Source organism: Ambystoma mexicanum, chromosome 11 (assembly GCF_040938575.1).
Source record: "Ambystoma mexicanum isolate Mex_15411 chromosome 11, UKY_AmexF1_1, whole genome shotgun sequence".
In the NCBI taxonomy this organism is placed as follows: Eukaryota; Metazoa; Chordata; class Amphibia; order Caudata; family Ambystomatidae; genus Ambystoma; species Ambystoma mexicanum.
The window spans coordinates 1114225648-1114245877 of record NC_090934.1 but is presented as its reverse complement, the minus strand read 5'-3'; the positions used below and the strand labels follow the sequence as shown (position 1 = coordinate 1114245877).

At 46.6% G+C, this 20230-nt stretch overlaps 1 protein-coding gene across 6 annotated transcripts in view; it reads right to left on the bottom strand.

The window, feature by feature from the left end:
• Positions 1-1183: 1183 nt before the first annotated feature.
• Positions 1184-20230, bottom strand: part of BNIP2 (BCL2 interacting protein 2) — a 646636-nt gene continuing 627589 nt past the window's right edge. For 3 of the 6 annotated variants that reach the window (XM_069624423.1, XM_069624427.1, XM_069624424.1), the window contains one exon: positions 1184-2550. In XM_069624423.1, coding sequence (XP_069480524.1) covers positions 2496-2550 — 55 coding nt within the window. In that variant the 3' untranslated portion in view covers positions 1184-2495. The remainder of the gene's footprint in view (positions 2551-20230) is intronic. The other 3 variants (XM_069624425.1, XM_069624428.1, XM_069624426.1) reach the window with 1 other exon arrangement.

Sequence of the window (20230 nt, the reverse complement as noted above, 5' to 3'; positions counted from 1 at the left end):
CATTTCCAATGTCATTATATTGCAGGATCTCTCTGCTGAAAATGCTATTAGTGCTAAATTGTATTATTTCAATACCATCCCAATATGGCAGCGGCGTACATTATTTGTCAAGCTCTGGCCATTGGCAGTGCAAGTCATGTGGGAGGATGGTGTTCCCTGTATGAGCTGGGAAGCTTTGACTGAACCCTATGACTGGGGGGGTTCTGGTTGCCCCACATTTCAAATTATGCTACCTGGTAGCACAAGCACACTATGCAGGAGGCTGGTACAAACCGGACCACAGAGGTGTGGATATGACCCGTTGAAGTGAGTTTTTAACTTTTTTGGTACTGCCCACATTTTTTCGAGCACTGAAACCAGTCGATCTTGGATTGAGGATATCCTTTTTATGTTGTTGTGGGATACCTACAAGAAATGTTTTTTCCACTTGAATATGGGTGTGGCTTATGATGGGAGACAGCGAGATAAAAGGGAATTGAGACTGTATACCCTTGTGAGGGATGATAAATTGGTATGAGTACCCACTTCAATTCAATAATGTACCCTTCCCTGTCTACCCTATCTATTTTAACAGTTGGGGAACACAATTGCACTGAAGCTCACTCCAGATTGGGTTATCTGGAACATCGAGCAGTGACTCAATTTTTTAATCTGTGGAGCAAGTGAATTAAGACTGAGTTTAGTTGGAGGGATAGACCCCTTGCTCTCTTTTAAATAGGCGGCGCAACACCGTTTCTTAAGGTGAGTTGATCCCAGGGATATGCACGTTCGTCTATGAGGGACAGGTATAGTTTAGCATGAGACATTTTTTAAAGCAGTGTTTTAGTGTTCAGGATTGGTGGGATAGGACTAAGGTTTATTAACCGAGTGGGTTTGTCCCTGGTGCGGATAGTGTCCCACTTTTTATACCACATAGCAGTCTATTGTTTGCATCAAAGACAGACAGTAATCTGACCAATGTCAACCATGGTTCTAACACTGATTGAAATATTGTTTAGCATCTCTACACAAATGGGAGTTTTGCAGCATTTGTGGCACAGCAAATACTTCAAATGAAACATTGACTGGCTAACTGCAGAGAGTTCCAAGATCGTTGGCATACTTTTACACAATAACGAAAATGTTCACATGTAAACTACACAGGATCACAAACACATTCAGGCACAAACGGAAACCAGTCTGGTTTGGCCATATGCCAAAGCATATTCTATATGTATTTAGATAAATGTACAACAAGGAATAGTTTGTGGATTCCTCTTAAAGCATTAGATTATATTCAAGAACAAAAACTTGTAAACTCACACCTTGACTCATTCAAAAATGTTTTCACGCATTTTGCAACACAGAAATGTTTAACATGCTATTTGCAAAACAAAAACTGCAGAAGTTTATTACGGTCTTGCTTCTCTTCAATGACTAGTCCTTCGGCAGGAGCTCGACATTACAAAATATTGCTCAAAGAGTCATAAAAATATATATTATCTCTGTCCTTTACCTTTTTATGAATATAAATATTTTACTGAAGAACATGCATCATTCAGATAAACAATTGCAAACGCGACCTATAAAAACGTGGTTCTTTGACATTCAGCCTTATAAAATATAAAATTGATTATAATACAATATTAAGGTAGATAGCAAAGTAACAGTTAAAAGAAAACTTCGTCTGCCAAGAACCCAGTGTTTTTAGAGGGAAGAGTGCTGTATATGTCCCTTTGCATATGCTAAAAACATCCCTCTTAATATAGCAATACTTTCATCAGTTTGCTTTCTCCGCAGAAGTCCTGAGGCTGGGTGAAATGTGTTGACATGCAAATGTTGATCATTTGTCATTGCTCTTTATCCAGAAAAAGGACTTTTGGATGCTTGTTTGAACTGTGTTTTCTTCTTCTATTACAGACCTCAATGTCTTTGACAAACGCAACTTGGCCACTCAGTGAGGAAGAATGGACTCGTCACATGGTATGTCATACTTTTGGGGTGCAGCGAGAAGATTAATTTAGGGACCAATAAAATTCACTAGTCCAAACATCCTGGGGAAGTGGCAAAATTAAAATAAAAGTTCACAAGCTCCTTGTAGTGTGTGTTCATCTAGGAGAATCCTGTAAAAGTCGTCAACATGAGTGGAATTCGTTTTGTAATGATGCCCAACATTGGGATTAAAACAAGCACAATGGCTAATTTAGGAAGGGGCAAAGTTGAGAGTTGCGGAAAGACTACTGGAGGAACATTTCAGCTGAGTGTTTGGCGACTGTCCCACTCTATACTACTTAGCAAAAAACATCTAGATGCATTACCTTTAAAGAGCCAACAGGATTGGCAAACCAATACAGTGTTAAGAGTTCCTTGTATACTAGTCTGCAGGAAGGTCTGAAGGCACCTTTTGTAACAGAAATTACAAAGAGATCGGTCAAACATTGCAACCAAGATTTTAAAAAATGCAAGCATCGCTCCATCTGCAAATTCTTCAGTCTTCCTCATCATGGGCTTTCCACTCACTGCCCACTCGTTCGATCTTCTTGCTTACTGTTCAGCTCTTTGTCAACGCTGCTTGATAAAATAAAAGAAACAATGTAAACAATAAGGAAGATTCACTTCAAAAGCTTTGCTTCAGCAACACAATGCAATTGTTATTACACTTCTTGGTCAGTTTATACTTTGTTTAGAACTACTTATGTCATTTTTTAACAACTTTGTTCTTACATGTTATCTATCAATTTATGTCACATTGGATCAACAGCGTTCTGGACAGCTATGCCATTAAATGATGCCCTTGCTGGAATACATTAAAAGGAGGAAAAATACTGCAGTAAGACTAGTTGGAAACCAATTTACAGAAAGGGGCACTCAAACAAACAGGAAAGGGAAGAAATAATAGGCACAACTAATGAACAATTCTTACAATGGCAATGGCTATAAAATGCCAACAACAGAGAATATTAAATCCAAACAATTATATGCTCTAGAGATGACCAGCCAAAGTAAAAATTCACATCAAGATAAAAACTGCTCTGAAAAATAGTAAGTAATGTAAGCCCCCATAGGGAAGGCATGTTTGCTCACTTTCTACCTACTGCCAAAATCCCCACTTTTTTTTACTTCAATTTGGAAGAGCTACTGTACTTCTGAATAACACCACACGTTTTATGTACCAAATGGGAACACTTATTTCCACACTAAATTTACATTTTTTTTTTGGCATTCTACATTTGTTTGAGCTAAACTATAAAACAAGAACCAAGCTTCAGCAGTCTTTGGTCATATGGCACCTGAGACGGGTCAGAAGAAGGACACAGACACATTAAGGACCTTCTACAAATGGTTTATTAAATAATAGTCAGAAAGGCCTAGCTATCCCTATGTCTATGGGGTGTTTCCTACCTATAGAATAACTAAGGTGCTAGTCAGTCACCTGTTTCTCAATATCCAGATGTTTCAGTCTGGGTCCCGGTGTTAAGAGGAGGATGGGGCGTGGCAAAGGCAGCGGTCCAGAGGATACGTTGGTGTTGGGTAACATTTCACTTACTATTTCTCCTCTATATTTGTGGACCACACAAACATTTTGGCTTTTGTTTCAGCCTCCTGTCTGGACTTTTGCGAGTGGAGCACAGCCCTCTGCTGCACTCAGCTTTCATGTATTTATACGAACCTTTGCCGAGCCATACTGCACTTGGCTCATGACTGTGGCTAGTGTCCGTCATGGGCGTGCCACAAGGTCTTTTGTCTTCTCCTTTGGCCATTTTGTCCTTTGGCCTTCCTCCTGTTCTTTGTCACCTGATGAGTCCTTATTTGGGCCTGCATTCACCCGCAAAAGCTGCTGCTTTTCACGGGATAATGCATGTCACGTGTGCAGGTACCCAGGAAGTGGGCTGGGAGTATCTGGTCCCAATCCACACTATTGGTGCAAGGATGTCTGGTGTGCATGAGGGCATCAGAGCCGCAGTGGCCCCTGATTGGAGTACTGCTGGAGTGCACGGGTGGGGCAGATCTCCTCATTGGCAAGCTTGGTGCAAGCACTCACTGGACTTGTGGATATGAGGAGGGGTCCTGACTGCAGACCAGCAGATCACCCATAGGTCTGAATCGACCAATAAACAGAGGCAAGTATCCAGAGAGCGAAGCAGACCCAAGGACTATTCCGAACCATGCAGAAGGATTGGCACCCTGAGCCGGCTGCTGTCCTGGTAGAGCCCCACATTGCGCTCGATCTCCGAAGGCCAGCAAAGGTGCTCAAAACCCTTGGAGTGGTGGGACTAATCACTCTGAACAGCTTCTTGATGCCCTGCAAAGCGCCTTCTCTGAAGCATCCCTGGGCCCTCCAGTGGACTGACCAGCTAGAACCTTGACACCTACGAAGGAGCGTTGTCTTGTTGAGATTTACCTTGAGCTTTGGGGAAATCCTAATTTGCACTGCAACGCATCTTCTTGCTTTTTTCTGCAAGAGAGAAGCATGCATCAGACCGCAACACTTGGGTGCCTCTGCGTCACTGTGCGACAGTGGCGGTCACTGCTGGTACTTTCCCGCCTTTCTTCAAGTATCCTGAGACCAGCTGCATCGATGCGTTCTTTGTCCTACAATCGAGATGAGATCCAGCTCCAGTTGTAAACCGGACCCGCATCTACACCCGCAGCGCCTGTGCACTTTGAAGCTTAACCAAGTGTGGGATTTTGTACTCCAGGCGACCTTCGTCAACCCTGCCAAGTTTAGACCTGGAGTGAGCTAAGGGCGGTGAGTTATCATGTCACTTACCGGTGGGCCCTAGTTCACCCAATCCCTTTTTACGCACAAAGGATTCCTTGTGGTCTTTGCCTTGGCTTGGGTGGCCTCTGCTTCCTAAAGCCATCCGAAAGTTGGCAATAGCTTTATTCTCCACAGCAGACCCACCCCCGACTCTTATAACCGAATTTCTACACTACAGAATCCTCTCTCTAACTTTTCCTCTCCATTACATTTTGTACTTTGTAGCTTTATGCACATCAGAACGCGTTTACACGTGGGGACCTGACATTGAGCACAAGGCTCAAATCTTTGTAGGGCTCAACTTATTAAGTCACAGGAGTTTAGAATTCAGGTATTCGTTTTAGCCATTATGAAGGTAGGTAGGGGTGGCCAAGTTTATGCTAGCTGCCCATTTCGAGCTGGCAGATGGATGGGTTCAGTGAGGTAGTCTGGAGAGTATGTAGGAGCCGGGAGAGTCAGTATGTGTGCAGCTAGAGCACATTTTTGCCAAGGGGGATTGCTGCATTCTTATGGCGGAGATGCTGGGCAATGGGTCTAGAGTAGTGTGCGTTGGCAGGAGCGTGCATGTGGGTGGTCGTGCCTTTGGCTTTCTCGTCTTTCTTACATAAATATGGAGTGTGATATGTACCAGTGTGTCCTGACTGGTTTCTTGGTTTCGTAGATACAGCTGAATTTAGAAGGGGGTGAATTTAGAGCTCGGCTAAATTCTAGAGTGGATAAATTCAAAATGCGTCTGAAATAAACTCATTGGCTATAGTAAAAAATGCAGCTAAATTACACAGTGGCTATGCTCAGGAATGCCGCACAATTTAACTGTGGCTATCCTAAAATGTAGCAAAATGCAACAGTGGCTAAACTAAAAAATGCAGCAAGATAGGACAATGGATGTACTCTAAAATGTACCTGAAAATAACAAAGAAGCTATACTCAAATATGCAGCAAAGAAAACCAGAGGCTATACTTAAAATGCTGTTAAATGTGACACTGGATGTAGTCAAAATGCAGCTAAATATAACAGTGGCTATTGTTAGGAAGAATGTTCATTTTAGTGCTAAATTCCTCCCACCTTAGAGACCCCCAGCTCTTTTGCTGGACTTAGGACTTTTACATTTTCACCCTGGAGTGAGTGAGACCCTTTTTCTCACTCTCTCATGCATTTTTACCTGATTTGGATTTTGTGTTTTCACTGTTTTTAGAGTCTGACAAACTCTATAGGCATCTGTTTTTTGTATGGTGACACACTGCACCTTCAGTGCAGTGTCAGAGAAATCCCTTTAGATTTCTTATACCTTTTCTTGTGTTAACTACAGTTCCCTATAATAGTAAAGTGAAATTGACTTTACTTACCTTTTCTCTTGGTAGGTCCAGCACACACCATCTTATGTGGGGTACTGGAGGGTTACCTGGTAGCCCCTTATCATACCCTCTCATGTAACATTTGTAGGTTACCCTCACTACTTTAAATGGCTGGTGCCAGTGGTTTAATTTTTCCTACCATTGTGCTTTTCTACAGCAGACTGAACCCTCAGCTGCAGTACAGAACCCATGGGTGACCGTTTTGACAAAATGGCACTGGTCTTTTTCCCCATTTTCTGTTTGTGTGGTCTTTTGTGGGTTTTACTCTGTGCGTTGGGACGGGTTTAAGCCCTTTGTCTTGGTTTTGACGGGCTTCAGCCCTGAAGCCCACCCCCGAGTGTCTGAAAAACAGGATGTGAGGGAGGGTCCCGAAACTCCCCTGTCCTTTGTCTCTAGGAATACCTGAATGCAGCTAGGCCCGATTGGCTGGCTGGCTGGCCTTTCAGGACAGCCACCCTGCTGTGCGATTGACAGCATAGGCTGTGCATGAATGGAAGAAACCTGCTTAAAAGGCGAGGGTTTTGGGACTACAGGCAGAGTCGCCCAAAGGGAGAAACACCTGATGAAGAAACTGAACGAAGCTTGCTGCCACCTCCTGGACCTTTGAATTGCCTATTGAAGCCCCCCTGCTGTGCTGACCTTTTTCTCCTCGACAGAGAAGCTCGGGAAGGAACAACTTCTCCCCTTGGGTTAGTGGGACCAACTGACCCAGAGACGAACTCCACTGGACCATCATCCCAGACTGGCTGTGCTGAAAAAATCTGACCTGAAGCTCCAGGAGACTCTTAAGGACCATCCCGAAGCAGGATCTCCTCCAGATCCAGAGTCACCTCACCAGATTGCCAGACCGAGGGAGCAAAGAGTCCAATCAGTGTCCGAGATGTGCATCAGTGCTGCTTGCTAAGCACTGAAACAGCGAAGTGCTGCTGAACTGAAAAGAGACTGTAGCTGCCGACGACCTCCCAAGTGGTGCCGCAGGAGCCCTCCAGACGTCCTCCCTTTGGTCCCCATCACTGAGGCTCAGGAAGAGGGGTCTGCACTGCTGCAGCAAGACATAATCCAGCTGGAGCACTCTTATTCAAACCAGAGGTACTGTTTAGGTTTGGGGTACTTACCTCATTGTCTTTAGCCGTGCTCTTCTCGGTGGTGAATTGCATTGGCTCATCTTTTAGAGTTGATTTCAACTCTCTTCTCACAGGCTTCACAGCTTATGACCCAACAAGGGAGTTTTTTTTTCGAACTCTCTATCTTTGTGAAAGACTTTGATTTAAGAAGTGCCTCAGATCCATAGACTGTGTCCCAAATGACTTTGGCGGTCCTGGCTCCCTGAAAACTCTTCTAGCTCATTGACTTCGATACTGTTTGTCCTTCATAGGTGGTAGCTTGTTGTATACTGTTACTGCTGGGAAAGCCTTATCTAGATTTAATTGAAAGATGGAGTTGTCCTCACATGTACTGAGAAACTGTCTATTTTCCTTCCCTAACCTTTCCTTTCTACAAAACTCAGAATCTTCAAAGTTTACTAGTGTGATATATAAATGCCATTACTGTGTAGGGAGTGTTTAAGAAGCATATCCAAAGATTATCCATCAACTTGTTTTGATTATGGAAAGTATATTTACATTGTTACAATGAATTGCCTTTTTAAAGAATGCTTATTTAAAAATTGATGTTAATTAAATAAATTATAATTTATAAATGCAACCTTCAGTGTAAGTGTTACTTGGCTACTTGTATTTACGGATCTCATTTGTACAGCTCTACAGCTCACATTTACCCCTTTTGAGATAGGCTTTGCTGCTTAGTCACACTACCAACTTGTGTAGTATAGACCTATACCAAAAGGTGGGTTACCTAATACCAAGCAGATAAGTGTTGTGTATAGTCTTACACAGTGTGACGGCACCAATTCTTACCTAACAGCTATACTAAAAAAATAATGAAAATTAAGATGATGGATTCTTCTGGAGAAGTAGGGTTACAAGCTAGCACTGAAATAAATGAACTTCTCTTTCTTTTTTTTTACAAAATTCTTTTTGTTGGTTTTGCACATACAAGCTTCAGGTATACCGTTGGACATCAAATGTGCTGCTCAAAGCTTAGTTCAAACAATGACAGAAGATATTAAATAACAAAAAAATAATACTAGTCCTTGGGAGGGTCGAGGGGAGTGGACAAAGGGAAAAGGGGAAAATGGGAGACAGCATGTTTCACTTTATACATGGGTTGGGGAGATGATTCACATCAGCGTGCTTGGTCGCATTGTTCTAGTGTCATCAGTTTGCGAGCGAGCTTGGGGCCGGTAGTCTCAAATGTCCTTTGTGTTCAGCTAACCTACGACACAAGGGATTCCGGATATGCTTTGCGCCTTCCAGACAGATCTTTAGTCTTGTTTCTCCATACACCGTAGTGTAGGGGGTTGTCTTGTCAACCCTGGGAACTGCTGCGTATAGTCCAAAAAGCGACCCCAGGTTTGGTAGAACTTGCCCCTGTTACCAAAACGGAAGGCTGTAATTTTTTCTGCTGCTATTATATCCTAGCACTTGGACCACCACATTGGGATTGCCGGGCCTTCAGGATTTTTCAAAAGTCTGGCTATTGATATCTTTGCAGCCATTAGTAAATGCGAGCACATGTCTGCCCTTCGGCCTGTCAGTGGGAATTGGCCTTCGCCAGTCGCTCCCAGTAAGACAATTCCTGGATCCCATGGGATCATGAGACCAGTGATCAATTTGATTTGTTCTAGAACTTTTTTCCAGAATTGTGTGGCGTTGGGGCATGTACATAGGAGGTGGCATAGCGTGCCCTTGTCCAGGCATCCTCTCCAGCAATCCGGCCGAATAGTGGGGTTACATTTGTGGAGTATCTCTGGCGTTCGGTACCATCTGTAGCACACTTTACATGCTCCTTCTTTATTAGTTCTACACTTTGAGCATTTGTGCGCTCGGGCCCAGATACGGCCCCACTCCTCTGGTTGAAGTCCCTGCCTATGTCCTTTTCCCAATTCAGCATGTAGGCCTTTTTTTGCTTGTGTCTGTTCTTTCGAGTAGCTTGTAGAGGGTGGATATTTTCCCTTTGGGGGGGTTTGTTGTAAGAGTTCGCTCTAGAGCTGTTAATTCTCTGCTTCCATTTTTTTTCTTTATTGCTTCATTTGACAGCCAGTGCCTGAGCTACACATATTGGAACCTCTCCGTAGCTGGGACTCAAAATTTGGCTTTACAGGCTTCAAAGTTCAACGTATTTCCGTTCTCGAAGAAGTCTGCAATGTTCTTCAGTCCTCCTTCCTTCCATTTGTGAAAGTTGTTTGAAGTGATGCCTGGATTAAAGTCTGGGTTGTCCCAGATAGGGGTGAGCCGTCCTATAGTGCTTCTACACTTCAACAGGCGGGCTGCTCTCTTCCAGCTCGTCACTGTGTTTTTTGTCGCCGGCAGGGGCCCTGCGTTCAGGGGGTCGCTAGAACTCTTCATGTGCAGAAGCAATTCTATTGGACTCTGGCACCAGCCTTCTTCCAGCTTTAACCATCAGGGTTGGTGCTCAACTTCCATGCGAAGGCCTGTGAAAGCTGCGGTGCTAGGCAGTACACCTGGTCACATCCAGGACCCCTAGGCCGCCCACCGCTGAGCCCCAGAGCATAATGCGCTTCGGTATTCACGGTTTCTTTCATTCCCAGACGTATTTCAGAATGTCTACCTGCAGCTTCTGGATGGCCTTCTGGATGGTTACTGGTCGGGCTAGGCAATGATGGAGAAATCTTGGGATTAGATTCATCTTCAGAGCTTTGATCCACCCGAACCAAGATATTTCTTGCTTTTGCCAGCGTGCCAAGTCATTCCTGAATTCTTTAAACAGTAGGAGAAAGTTTATTTTGTATGTTCTTTCTGTTTTGCTTGGCAGCTGGATCCCAGGTAGCCGATTTGCGCTTTTGCCCATGGGATCAGGTAATCGGTCTCCTGTGCTTTCTTGAGCTTTTTCGGCATGTTGATGCTTCTAGTTCTTGCCACAGTGCCTTCATGGATCCTTCCGATCGGGTGATCGTCAATAGTACATTGTCGGCATATAAAGCTGCTTTGTACGATTCCTTTGATTTCGAGGCTGTGTATTGCCGGGTTGTGTCGGATTCTACTGGCAAATGGCTCTAGAGAGAGCAAATATGAGGGGGGATGGGGACATCCATCCTTGGCTGGTGCCTCTCGTTATGTTGATTCTGTCCGATCTGGACCCATTGATTCTGAGCCTGGTGGAGGGGTGTTGGTAATTGGCTAGCGTACATTTTACAAAGTTTGGGCCAAATCCATAGTGCAGTAGTATTTCTCTTATGTAGCCCCTAGTCTAACATGTCGAAGGCTTTGTGTGCATCGAGTGATAGGACTACCAGTTCCAGCCCCATCCGGTTTGCTGACTCAATTGTGTGAATGGTTCTTCTGATGTTGTCTTGTGTGCTGCGGCCTGGGATGAAGCCCGTTTGGTCCGAGTGTATTATATCTGGGAGTATCTGCACTAATCTACTTGCCAGGATTTTCGCTAACACCTTGGCATCATTATTTAACAGTGTGATGGGTCTGCGTGATGAGCATTGACCGAAGTCTTTCCCTGGCTTCGGTATGAGAGCAGTTCGCGACTCCTCCATGGATGGGGGGGTGGATCCTGTCGAGAGGAAGGAGTTGAACAGACTTGCTAGTTGGAGTGCAAGGATGTGGGTACATTTTGTATAGAATTGGGTTGTGAGCCCATCCGGTCCTGGGGTCGTGTTTTTCAGGGAGCGAATGGTGTCGCCTACTTCATCAGCTTTTATTGGGCGTTCTAGGAGTTTCAGCTGTGGATGCAGGGGCCCCTTTTGGGCAGTTGCCAGGTATTGCAGTTGCGCAGACTTGACTGCTGGGAGGCAGGTCATGATTCCCTTGTGGTGTTTCTGTCATTAGCTCAAGTTTCTCTGCATTTGTGTGGCGCAGGATTCCCTTCCTATCTGCTAGATGTTGTTCCGCAATTGCAACTTCTTAGGTTTGTGGAACAGGAGGCGGTTTGCCTTATTACTATTTAAGTAGTAAAATTGCTTGGTATAGGCCAAGGCTCTGGCTGGCCAGTCAGCTAGATGCATTTCCAATGCTGCTTTCGCTTTTTTGAGTTCTCGGCCCGTTGTCCTAGTTTAGCACATTTGAAGCTCCTCTGCATTTCCGCAACCCTCTCCTCTAGTTTGTCTTGCTGCAGTTGGTTTTGTCGCATGTGCTGTGCAGTTGATCACTACCCCTCGGAATACTGGTTTCATCGCGTCCCAGATGATCGCCTTTGAGGTATGAGTTGTTGTGATCTCTTCTGCTAATTCCGTGCTGATGGCTATGTCAGCTAGGATCTGATCTTGCATTTTCCAATATTTTTGCGGAGGCTCCGGCATGATATGGCTCTGTGTCCTATTTGTATGTTCTCCACACATGGGACGAGCGCGCTAGATGTCAGTAGCAGGTCAATCCTTGAGTGACCTTTATGGGCGTGCAAGAAGAATGTGTAGTCCTTTGCTCCCATGTTGGCCAACCTCCAAATGTTGATGGTGTCGGTTTCTCTTAAGAATTCTGCCATGGCTAGTGCTTTGACAAAGTCTTCCTTAGTTGGAGGCAGCGTTTCATCCAGGTTCGGGTCCGGAGTTACGTTAAAGTCGCCACCAATTAGTAGGTGACCTTCAGAGAAGGCTGAGATGACTGGTAGGAGATTGTGAAGGAAGTGGTCCTGCGCGCTATTCGGGCAGTAGATTGCAGCTAGGGGGATGGGCAGCTCGACCAACAGACCTTTCAGTAGGAGATATTGCCCCTCCGGGTCCCTTTTGACTGTGACCCGAGTTAGTGGTAGGTCGCGGCTGAGCAGTAAAGCATCACTTGTTTTCTGCCCCGATGAGGCAAAGTAGCGTTTTGGGTAACTCAGGAAGGAGACAGGCTTTACATCCATTGTTAGGAGGTGAGTTTCTTGTAGGCAGACAATGTCTGCTGCCAGTTGGGAGGGCCTGCGCTCCACTGATTTCCTCTTGCCTGGAGCATTTAAGCCTTGTACATTCCAGGTAGTCATGGTGAGTTCCTTATCCTGGGAGGCCATTTGGGTTACGTTCAGTTGCTTTGCTTGGCGTTTCCCTTTGTTCTTGTAGGCCGACCAACGCCATCTCGCTGGTTAAGTTGCTTCCCGATGTTAAGCTTGCTTTGTATCGTGGCTTATCGCTCTATAAATCCCGTCCCATGTAAGGTGTTTCCTCATTTCCCTATGCTGTCTCCCACCCGAATCCCCCTGCCCCTCCCCCCATATGCCCTCACCAACAAAAAACTGGTTTTCCGGTCCAGCCTTCCACCAACAGGACATCCAGCTGGGCCAGCAACATCAACTCGGTTAAAGGATTCCGTTAAAACTTGCAGTTATCTTGACTTGCGTTTCATAGGTTTCTTAGCTGTGTGTATTGCTGCGAGGGCCCTGTCCCCTTGGCCGCCTAGGTTTCAGCTTGTGGGGTCAAGACGTTTTGTCTGGTGGCTGGAGGTCCCATAGCGTCAATTGGTTTGTCTCATGCTGGACACCTTTGTTGTGCGCGTTTTACTGGGGAGCCCAGGTGATGATGGCTTGGGACGCGGTTGTGGCTTGGCCAGTCGGAGTCTTCCCCGTTAGCAGTAATTGGTCTTTTTGCTCTTAGAGGGGGAGGCCTCGCACAGGGGTTCCCGCTGCGCTCCTTCCACATTGGGCGCTGCTTTGTCAGATTCACCTTCTTCTGCCTCAGGGTTCATGAAGCTTTCAGCATCCCTTGGGGAGAGGATGTGCCTGGGCTTTCCTTCCCATGTGAAGGTGAGAGCCGTGGGGAAGCTCCAACAGTATATGATCTTTCTCTCGCGGAGCCATTCAGTCATTGGTCTTAGAACCTTTCTCTTTGCCAGTGTAGTTGCAGCCAGATCTTGGTACAATGATATTGTGGCGTCTCTAAAGTGTATGCGGGCTGTGCTCCTGGCTTCCCGCATTATTTCTTCTTTAAGTCTGTAGAAATGTACTCTTGCCAGCAGGAGGGGCTTTGCTGTGATCTCGTTCTGTGCACTCTCTCTCGAGTTCTAGCGGGGATTCGTCCGGGAGGGTTATGATAAAGCGGAACAGGTCATTGACGTAGGCCCCCAGTTCCTCATCGGGGATTGATGCTCGGATTCCCCTCAGGCGGATGTTGTTGCGCCTAAATCGATTTTCTGCATCTTCCTGTTTGGCTTCGAGTGCTTCACATCTGGCCTCAAGCGCTGCAAGTCTGTCCGCCCCCCACCCAAATTCAAAGTTTTGTTTACAGAGTGTGGTTTCAATTTCTTCTGTTCTCGATTCAATTTCCGCCATTCGCTTGTCAAGGGTTGAGATCTTGCTCTTCACCTCTTCGGTCCCTTTTTGATATTCCTTGGTGATGGCTAATAAAAGTTCTTGTGGGTCTGATTTTGTAACTGTTTGTGTTGTCTGTTCGGAGCCGGCTTTTGGGTTGTTACCTGGTGCCATGCTTTAGCTGTGCTCACCCCTTTTTGCTTTCTCTGCCATAGGTGTTGTAAGTAGTGCTCCAATGTCTGTCTGCTTGGTTGACTTGAGGTTCTTGGACATTGTGTTGGTTCTTCCTAGCTCCGGGGGGAAGGAACCATGCGGTTAGTACCCCGTCCCTTGTTTGTATAGTTCAGGTATCAGTTCCCTCTACGTTTGGTGCTGAAATCCCTGTGGATGATGCTTTTCTGGTATCAGGGCACGCCCCTGCTTCGCTTTCAGGTGATTATGGAGGGACAGCAGGTGCTTGGGGGCACCTATGCTCCCCCCCTGGGGGTGCAGATGCTCTGTTACTCGGGGTGGGCTTTTGACGCAGCTTTGAATCGAAGCCAGCTAGTCTCACCCAGCGTTATTGGGTCCTTTGTTGCACAAACTTTGTGGTTGGGATGTTCTGCTTCACTTCCCCCCGGGTCCCTCCCTGGGGGAGGGCGGGTTCAAGTTAGGCTACCGCCTGTTCTTAGTGTGCCTCGAAGAGGGGCGCGGATAGCTCAGCCAGCTCACTTTGTGGATACCACGGCACCCCACCAGGGCTCCCCGCTGGGCTCGCATTCCCCCCCCTTCCCCCAGTCCACTGGTATGTCAACGGGCGCTGTCCGGCTATGCTCCATATTCAATGGTAGTGCAGGGTGGGCTTGCGGATGATGGGAGTATGACTTCAGGAAGTGCGGCAGCGGGTGTCAGGCCGGCCGGATCCTAGTCCGAGTCGACCCTGTGGGCCGCGTAGTACTGGCCCCTACAGAGCTCTCCCTTATGCCCTTTGTTCTTTGTTCCTCAGTGCCGTTCAGGGGGACCTTTCAGATTGGCCAGGGGCACCACACCGGCCCCTTCATTATGGCCTGTCGCCTTTGCTTCCCACCCTGCAGCCGGGCTAGCCCCCTCTCCCCTGGTGCGCTTGCTGGCATATTCTCCACTCCAGGGCTTCAGCCCCCCCGCAGAGTTTTGTGTGCCTGTGTGGTTCAGGCTGCTGTCCATCAGGTTGGATGCCTGTGGGGCTTCGGACCGTGTTGGCATTACAGGCAGGTGGAGTGTTAGAGATTACAGGCCTCGCTTCCTCTGATTGCCCAGATGAGGTGGGAGCTGCAGTTCAGATCCTTGCCGCTGCCCGCAGTTGCAAAAGCCCCAGTAGGTTGGTGGGGGCAGATGGAGCCGCTCAGCGCCATGCAGACAAGGAGCGCCCCCGCGGAAACACGGAGGGAGCCCCCTTACCTTGCGTCATGTCTCCGGGAGCTTGGTGGCTGGGGCCATGTGAGGTGGGTCCCACCCACCGTTGGGGGAGACTGGTGGGGGGGACAGGGCCGCATGCACCGCATCTCTGCGTGGGCTTGCTGGGCTCAGATTGTAGGCTGGGTGGGCTCTGTAGCTCACTGGGGCGGCTTCTTGGGGGAGGAGGCTGAATTTGCTGGGCCCCCGTACGAGGAGGACTCCGCCTGCAAATGGTTTCCAAGCGGGCTTATTGAGATGCTGGGGTCAACTCCAGATAGATTACATCGTTGGGTCGCGGGCAGTTGCTGGGGTTCGGTGCAAGTAGGGTCCCATGCCGCCCTTGGTTTGAGTGTTCCCTGCCGTGGGAGGACGCCCGACCCGGCGGCTGAGGTCCTCTGTTCTTTGGTCGTGGCGTTGACAAGTTTGAGAAGCTGAGGAGGCCGGACCCATCTCCAGACACGGGTTCTGCACCCCACGGTTCCTTGTCTGTCCTCTGGTGCCCACGCTGTGGGTACACAGAGTAGCGGACTCCCTTTGGTCCAGTTGCGGGGTGGGACCCCGGAAGCACTCTGAGCACACCTCTGATCCTAGCGCTCTGCGTTTGCTGTGCTAGTCAGTGCAGGGTTCAGGAAGAAGAGGCGGGAGCCAGCCCCCGCCACCGCTGGCCACTCTGCCTAGTTGATGGTGTACAGTAGGAAGATGAGGTGCCCCTCGGCCGGACTACCACCCGTCGCACAATTTGTGGCTCTGATCACTCCGTCTCGGGTGGGAGGAGCCTCTCAGGGGATAGGAGCTTTGTTGGTGCCACACCATTCGTGGTGTGAGAAGCCGCAGCCCCTTTACTGTGGCTTTGGTTGAGTGTAGCAAGGTGGGCCGCCCTGGTTAGGCACAGGCTGGAGTTCCTGGGAAGCCTCTTGGGGAAGCTCTGGATCCGGCGTCAGTGCAGCTCTAGTCCCGCAGTGCAGCAGGAGCTGCTAGCGATGTTTGTCCTGGCGGTGTCTCACCCGCAGCCCCCAGGCAGGAGCTTCGTGCTGTGCCTGGAGTGGTGGGCCGTTTCAGGCCGATGGGGCTGCCGCCATTTTGCTGGTGGTTCTTTCATGCATGGCGGTTTGGCACCAAGACGGAGAAGCTGCAAACAGTCAGTCTTCGAGACACGGGACCCGGGCACCAGCTGCCGCAGCGTTTCAGCTAACAAACGCCATGTCTCTAACTCCTGGTAGATCAGTTATACCGGTACATATTCGCTGGAATAAGGCCAATCAAATGAAAGGCCACTGTTCGAGCAGAATGTATGAATTAAATACTTGTGTACGTTGTATTCTGAATAAATGTTCAAAATGTTTGTTTGTTTTAAGACCAATTGTAGCACTACTGTGCTTTCATTATCCAGTATTGTACTAAAGTATGTTTGTGGGGCATTTTACGGGAAATAAAAACATACTCAACCTGCAGAGACCATATTCATTCATCAATAGAACATCTATGTGCTATGCTGTAATCCGAGACAAATGATCATCCACTCTTGGCAAGCAAGACATGATGTGCTGCATGAATTTGAAGAACTGGCATTCATGCCAGGGTACACGTTCATTATTCCTGGCTAGTAGCTTGCAACTTGAACAGTTTTACACTGGTTATCTGGTTCTAATAAACACCTTGCCAGACATTACATTAGGCTCCGCCTATACTGGGGGATTAGGGAGCTTTTGGTGGACCACCTTTTAGACTTCAAATCTGAGGCTTTCAAATTTGATATTACACCCAGAGGACAAGGTTCTTGAAAAGGTATATCCTTTTTGCATTTGGTTGTTATAGCCAGAATTCAAATTGTGATCTCATCTGGCAGGTAATTTTGCTTGTGTATTCCCAATCTTTCATGCTTTGACACTGAAAATCCTGCATCTGCTGAAAAGTGATCATAAGCGGTATCCAGAAAGGACTGGGGGGCAGGAACAAGTGCATAGAGTGGAGTATCTTTTTGTTCGTTCTGAATGAAATTGCTTGTTCTTCGTGCATAAATGTAGTCGTGAATAGATGAATTGACTTCTGTGGGTTTGCCATAGGCATTCCCTGTGTTGAATAACACTCACAGGAACTCCTTTTTGTTATAAAACAGGAGAGAAATTTGTCAGTGTGCTTGAAAAACTTAAGCTGTGAAGCAGGCTGTACCTCTGAAAAACGTCCCCATCCTTGCACTTGTAAAACACGTCAATCAGCCAATCACCCAAGTATGGAATGGAATAATATCTACCGCACACCATCTCAGATGTGCTACTGGAGCACGCCCACTCTGAATCCCAGTGTTTCAGATCCTTTGGTGTATGGGTACTGTGACAAAGTTCCACTGAGCAGACACAGGGATGGGGTTAAAGGAACTGGGGCAAGGGGGGGGGGGGGGGAGAGCTACCTACTGTGTATTATGACACCAGTAGGTGGAAAATAGGGGATCCCCTCAGTGCCACTTGCCCCTACCTGGCCCACTACTTTTCAAAGAACAAGGAAGCACGGGGTACCTTGTTATGCACTTCATGAGCTCGAACCGCAAGTCTGGATGGTGTTGGCCACGATTTATAGGATTGACCGTGGGCCCACTGCCTCAGTTTGTATTGGCTTGCAATCTACAAGCAGAAATCATGGAGTGCTGCAGAGGTATCAGCACCGTGGGGAGTCATGGCAATATCTGGCAAGCTGCAGAGCAATTTTGCTGGACCTGAAACTGGCATCACTGCCTTTTGTAAACTCTGGATGCGTAGCTGCATCATCATTAAGACTATGAAATGACAACACACCTGCGCCCGAATGAGATGAACGGATAGAGAGCCAATCATAAGCGCTCTCCTTGACCCTACCACAGGTGATACCAATGCCTCATTATAAATCCCCTAACAGCTTGCCACCCAGTAGCATCAAAGGAAGCCAGTAGAAGCTAACATGGAGGGAGTTTAGAAAGTGTTGGAAAGAATAGAGTTGTACAGAGTGAAGGTACATAGTGAACAAGGTACAGAGTCAAGAGGAGTAGAGCAGAGGTGTAAATGAGAAGGGTGAGAAGACGAGAAGATAGAGGTTCAGGCTGGAGGGACACATCAAGACTGTAAGAAGCATTGGTGTTCGAGGAAGGAGAAGGAGAGTGCCACAGTAACAGGAGAGTGTAGAGAAAGGAACCGACAATGAAGAAAGACACCCATTTTTTGAGTAGACGGGGGTCTCCTTTTGCACAACTTAATGAGGGTTCTTGCCCAGCCTTGAATTGAGAAAGAGGTCTATTAGAAGCAAGTCTTGCTGTGCATGAGGTACTTTGACCCGTGGGAGGCCAAATACTCAGAACATGTGTGAGAGAAGGAAGGAGGAAAGATCAGAAAGAGAAAAGGTATCTTTTTGGAAAATATAGCTACATATTGGATTTGATAGGCAACCAACCTGCCTTGGTCACTTTAGGCCGCTATATTAGTTTGGGTCTGGAGATAGCCATGAAGCATGTTGTTATATATTATAAATTATGTTGCAATGTCTAATAGAACTTGTAGTGTACTTCCTACGACTTCATTAGAATGTTTGGGGTAGAATCCAGGAATGCTGCATGAAGATCTGGAAGGAGGGAGTCAGTTGGAGCCTGATGTGAATGGATGAAGGACGTTATTGCAGACACTATGTTCGGTCTTTTATATTAATAAAGGGTATGTTTCTTTTTTTAGATTAAAATTATTTTGCAAGTCACAGGAGACTCATCAAATGGTACATGACATTAAATTCTTAACAATCAATGAAGGTTTACAAATAAACAGAATTAACATGCGAATAAGGATTCATCCAAATAAGGCATAAGAATAAAGGAAAAGGAGAGATATAAGGGAAGGAGAGGGAGAAATAAAAAGAAAAAAGGAGAGTGCACAATCAACATTGGATACATTAGATTACATATTATCCATCTGCTTCAAGAAATGATCCCCAAATATCTGTAAACTTGTCAGTGTTCCAGAGGGCCCTCTCATATGTGTATATGGTTAAAAGCTCATCCACCCAGTCATTAATACAAAAGGAGGCAGCTGACTTCCATGCCATGCGGATAATTTTTTTTTGCCACCATGCAAGCTTGGAATAGCCACACTTTTTTGCAAAATGGCACGTCCTCCAATGGAGATAGGTCTCCGAGAATCATAACAGATGCCTTCATTGTAACAGTGCAGCTTAAAACTAGGCCCAATCTTTCACAAACACCTTTCCAAAAGACTCTTGTTTTAGGGCAGGCCCAGAGTAAATGACTTTACGAGCCCCTCGCCAATTTACATTTGCAACATTGTTCACTGTCAATAGGCATCTTTTGAACATATGTTCCAGAGTCCAGTAGGTCCTGAAGAGGAGTTTAGTGCGACTCGCTCTCAGGCCCCAATCCATGCTGACCAGACGGACATTATTGCAGCATCTCTGCCAAAAATCCTGATATATGCTTTCACCTAGCTCATTAGCCCAAATATTGGCCAGTTCAGGGTCTCCTCTGCGACTGGATAACAGTATGCCATGCATTGTGGTAGCTGGATGTAGCGCACGTTTGCAGAGCTCCAGCGTCGTCCATGCTTTATTCAGAGACATCATTTGCGCAGTATCTATTTTGGCAACAATGATTCCCCTAAGATGTCAGTACTCTGCGTAGGTGCAATCTCTCCAGACATAATCATGGCATAGATGTGCGAAGGGAACCCAATTTCCATCCACAATCAGATCTTTGATGTATTCGATTCCTCCCAGGAAACAAGATTGCCAGAAGTATACTTTTCCATGGATGGTCAACTCCGGATTTAGCCCGATCGATGCACTCAGGAAGAGGTACGGATTACTTCCAATCCAGCGCGACATGTGGTGCCAGGATTCACGCAGGAAAGCTCAGGGGGTTCTCAAGTCAAGATGGTCTAGTCACTGTTGTCAACAAGGCTTTAGACGTCAGGTGCGAGACACTATTACACTCTGCAACAATCTCATCTGGTAGATCTTGTTCAGAACCTAGTCCGACATAGATGCCTGACATAAAATGGAAGATGATAATCGAAGAGGTTAGGAAAGTTCATGCCGCCTTGTTTCAGTGGTAGCTACATGTTCCCTAGAGTCAGCATCAGCTGTTTGCCATCGCACAGGAACTTTTGTAAAGAACCATCCAGTTCTTTGAAAACGCGTCTGGGCTTCTTAGTAGGGAGCACTGAGAGAATGTAATTTTTTATTGGCGCTATGTTCATTTTAATGCAGTTTATTTTGCCCCACAGGGATAGTTTCAGGAGTGCCCATCTGTCCATGTCAGATTTAATTTTGTTTATTATAGAATCAAAATTCATTTTTGGCAATCTCTCTTACGTATCTATCTTACCTGAAAGCATCTTCAGCATTATTATACAAGCCTGGTAGGCTTTAGAAAAATCTTAA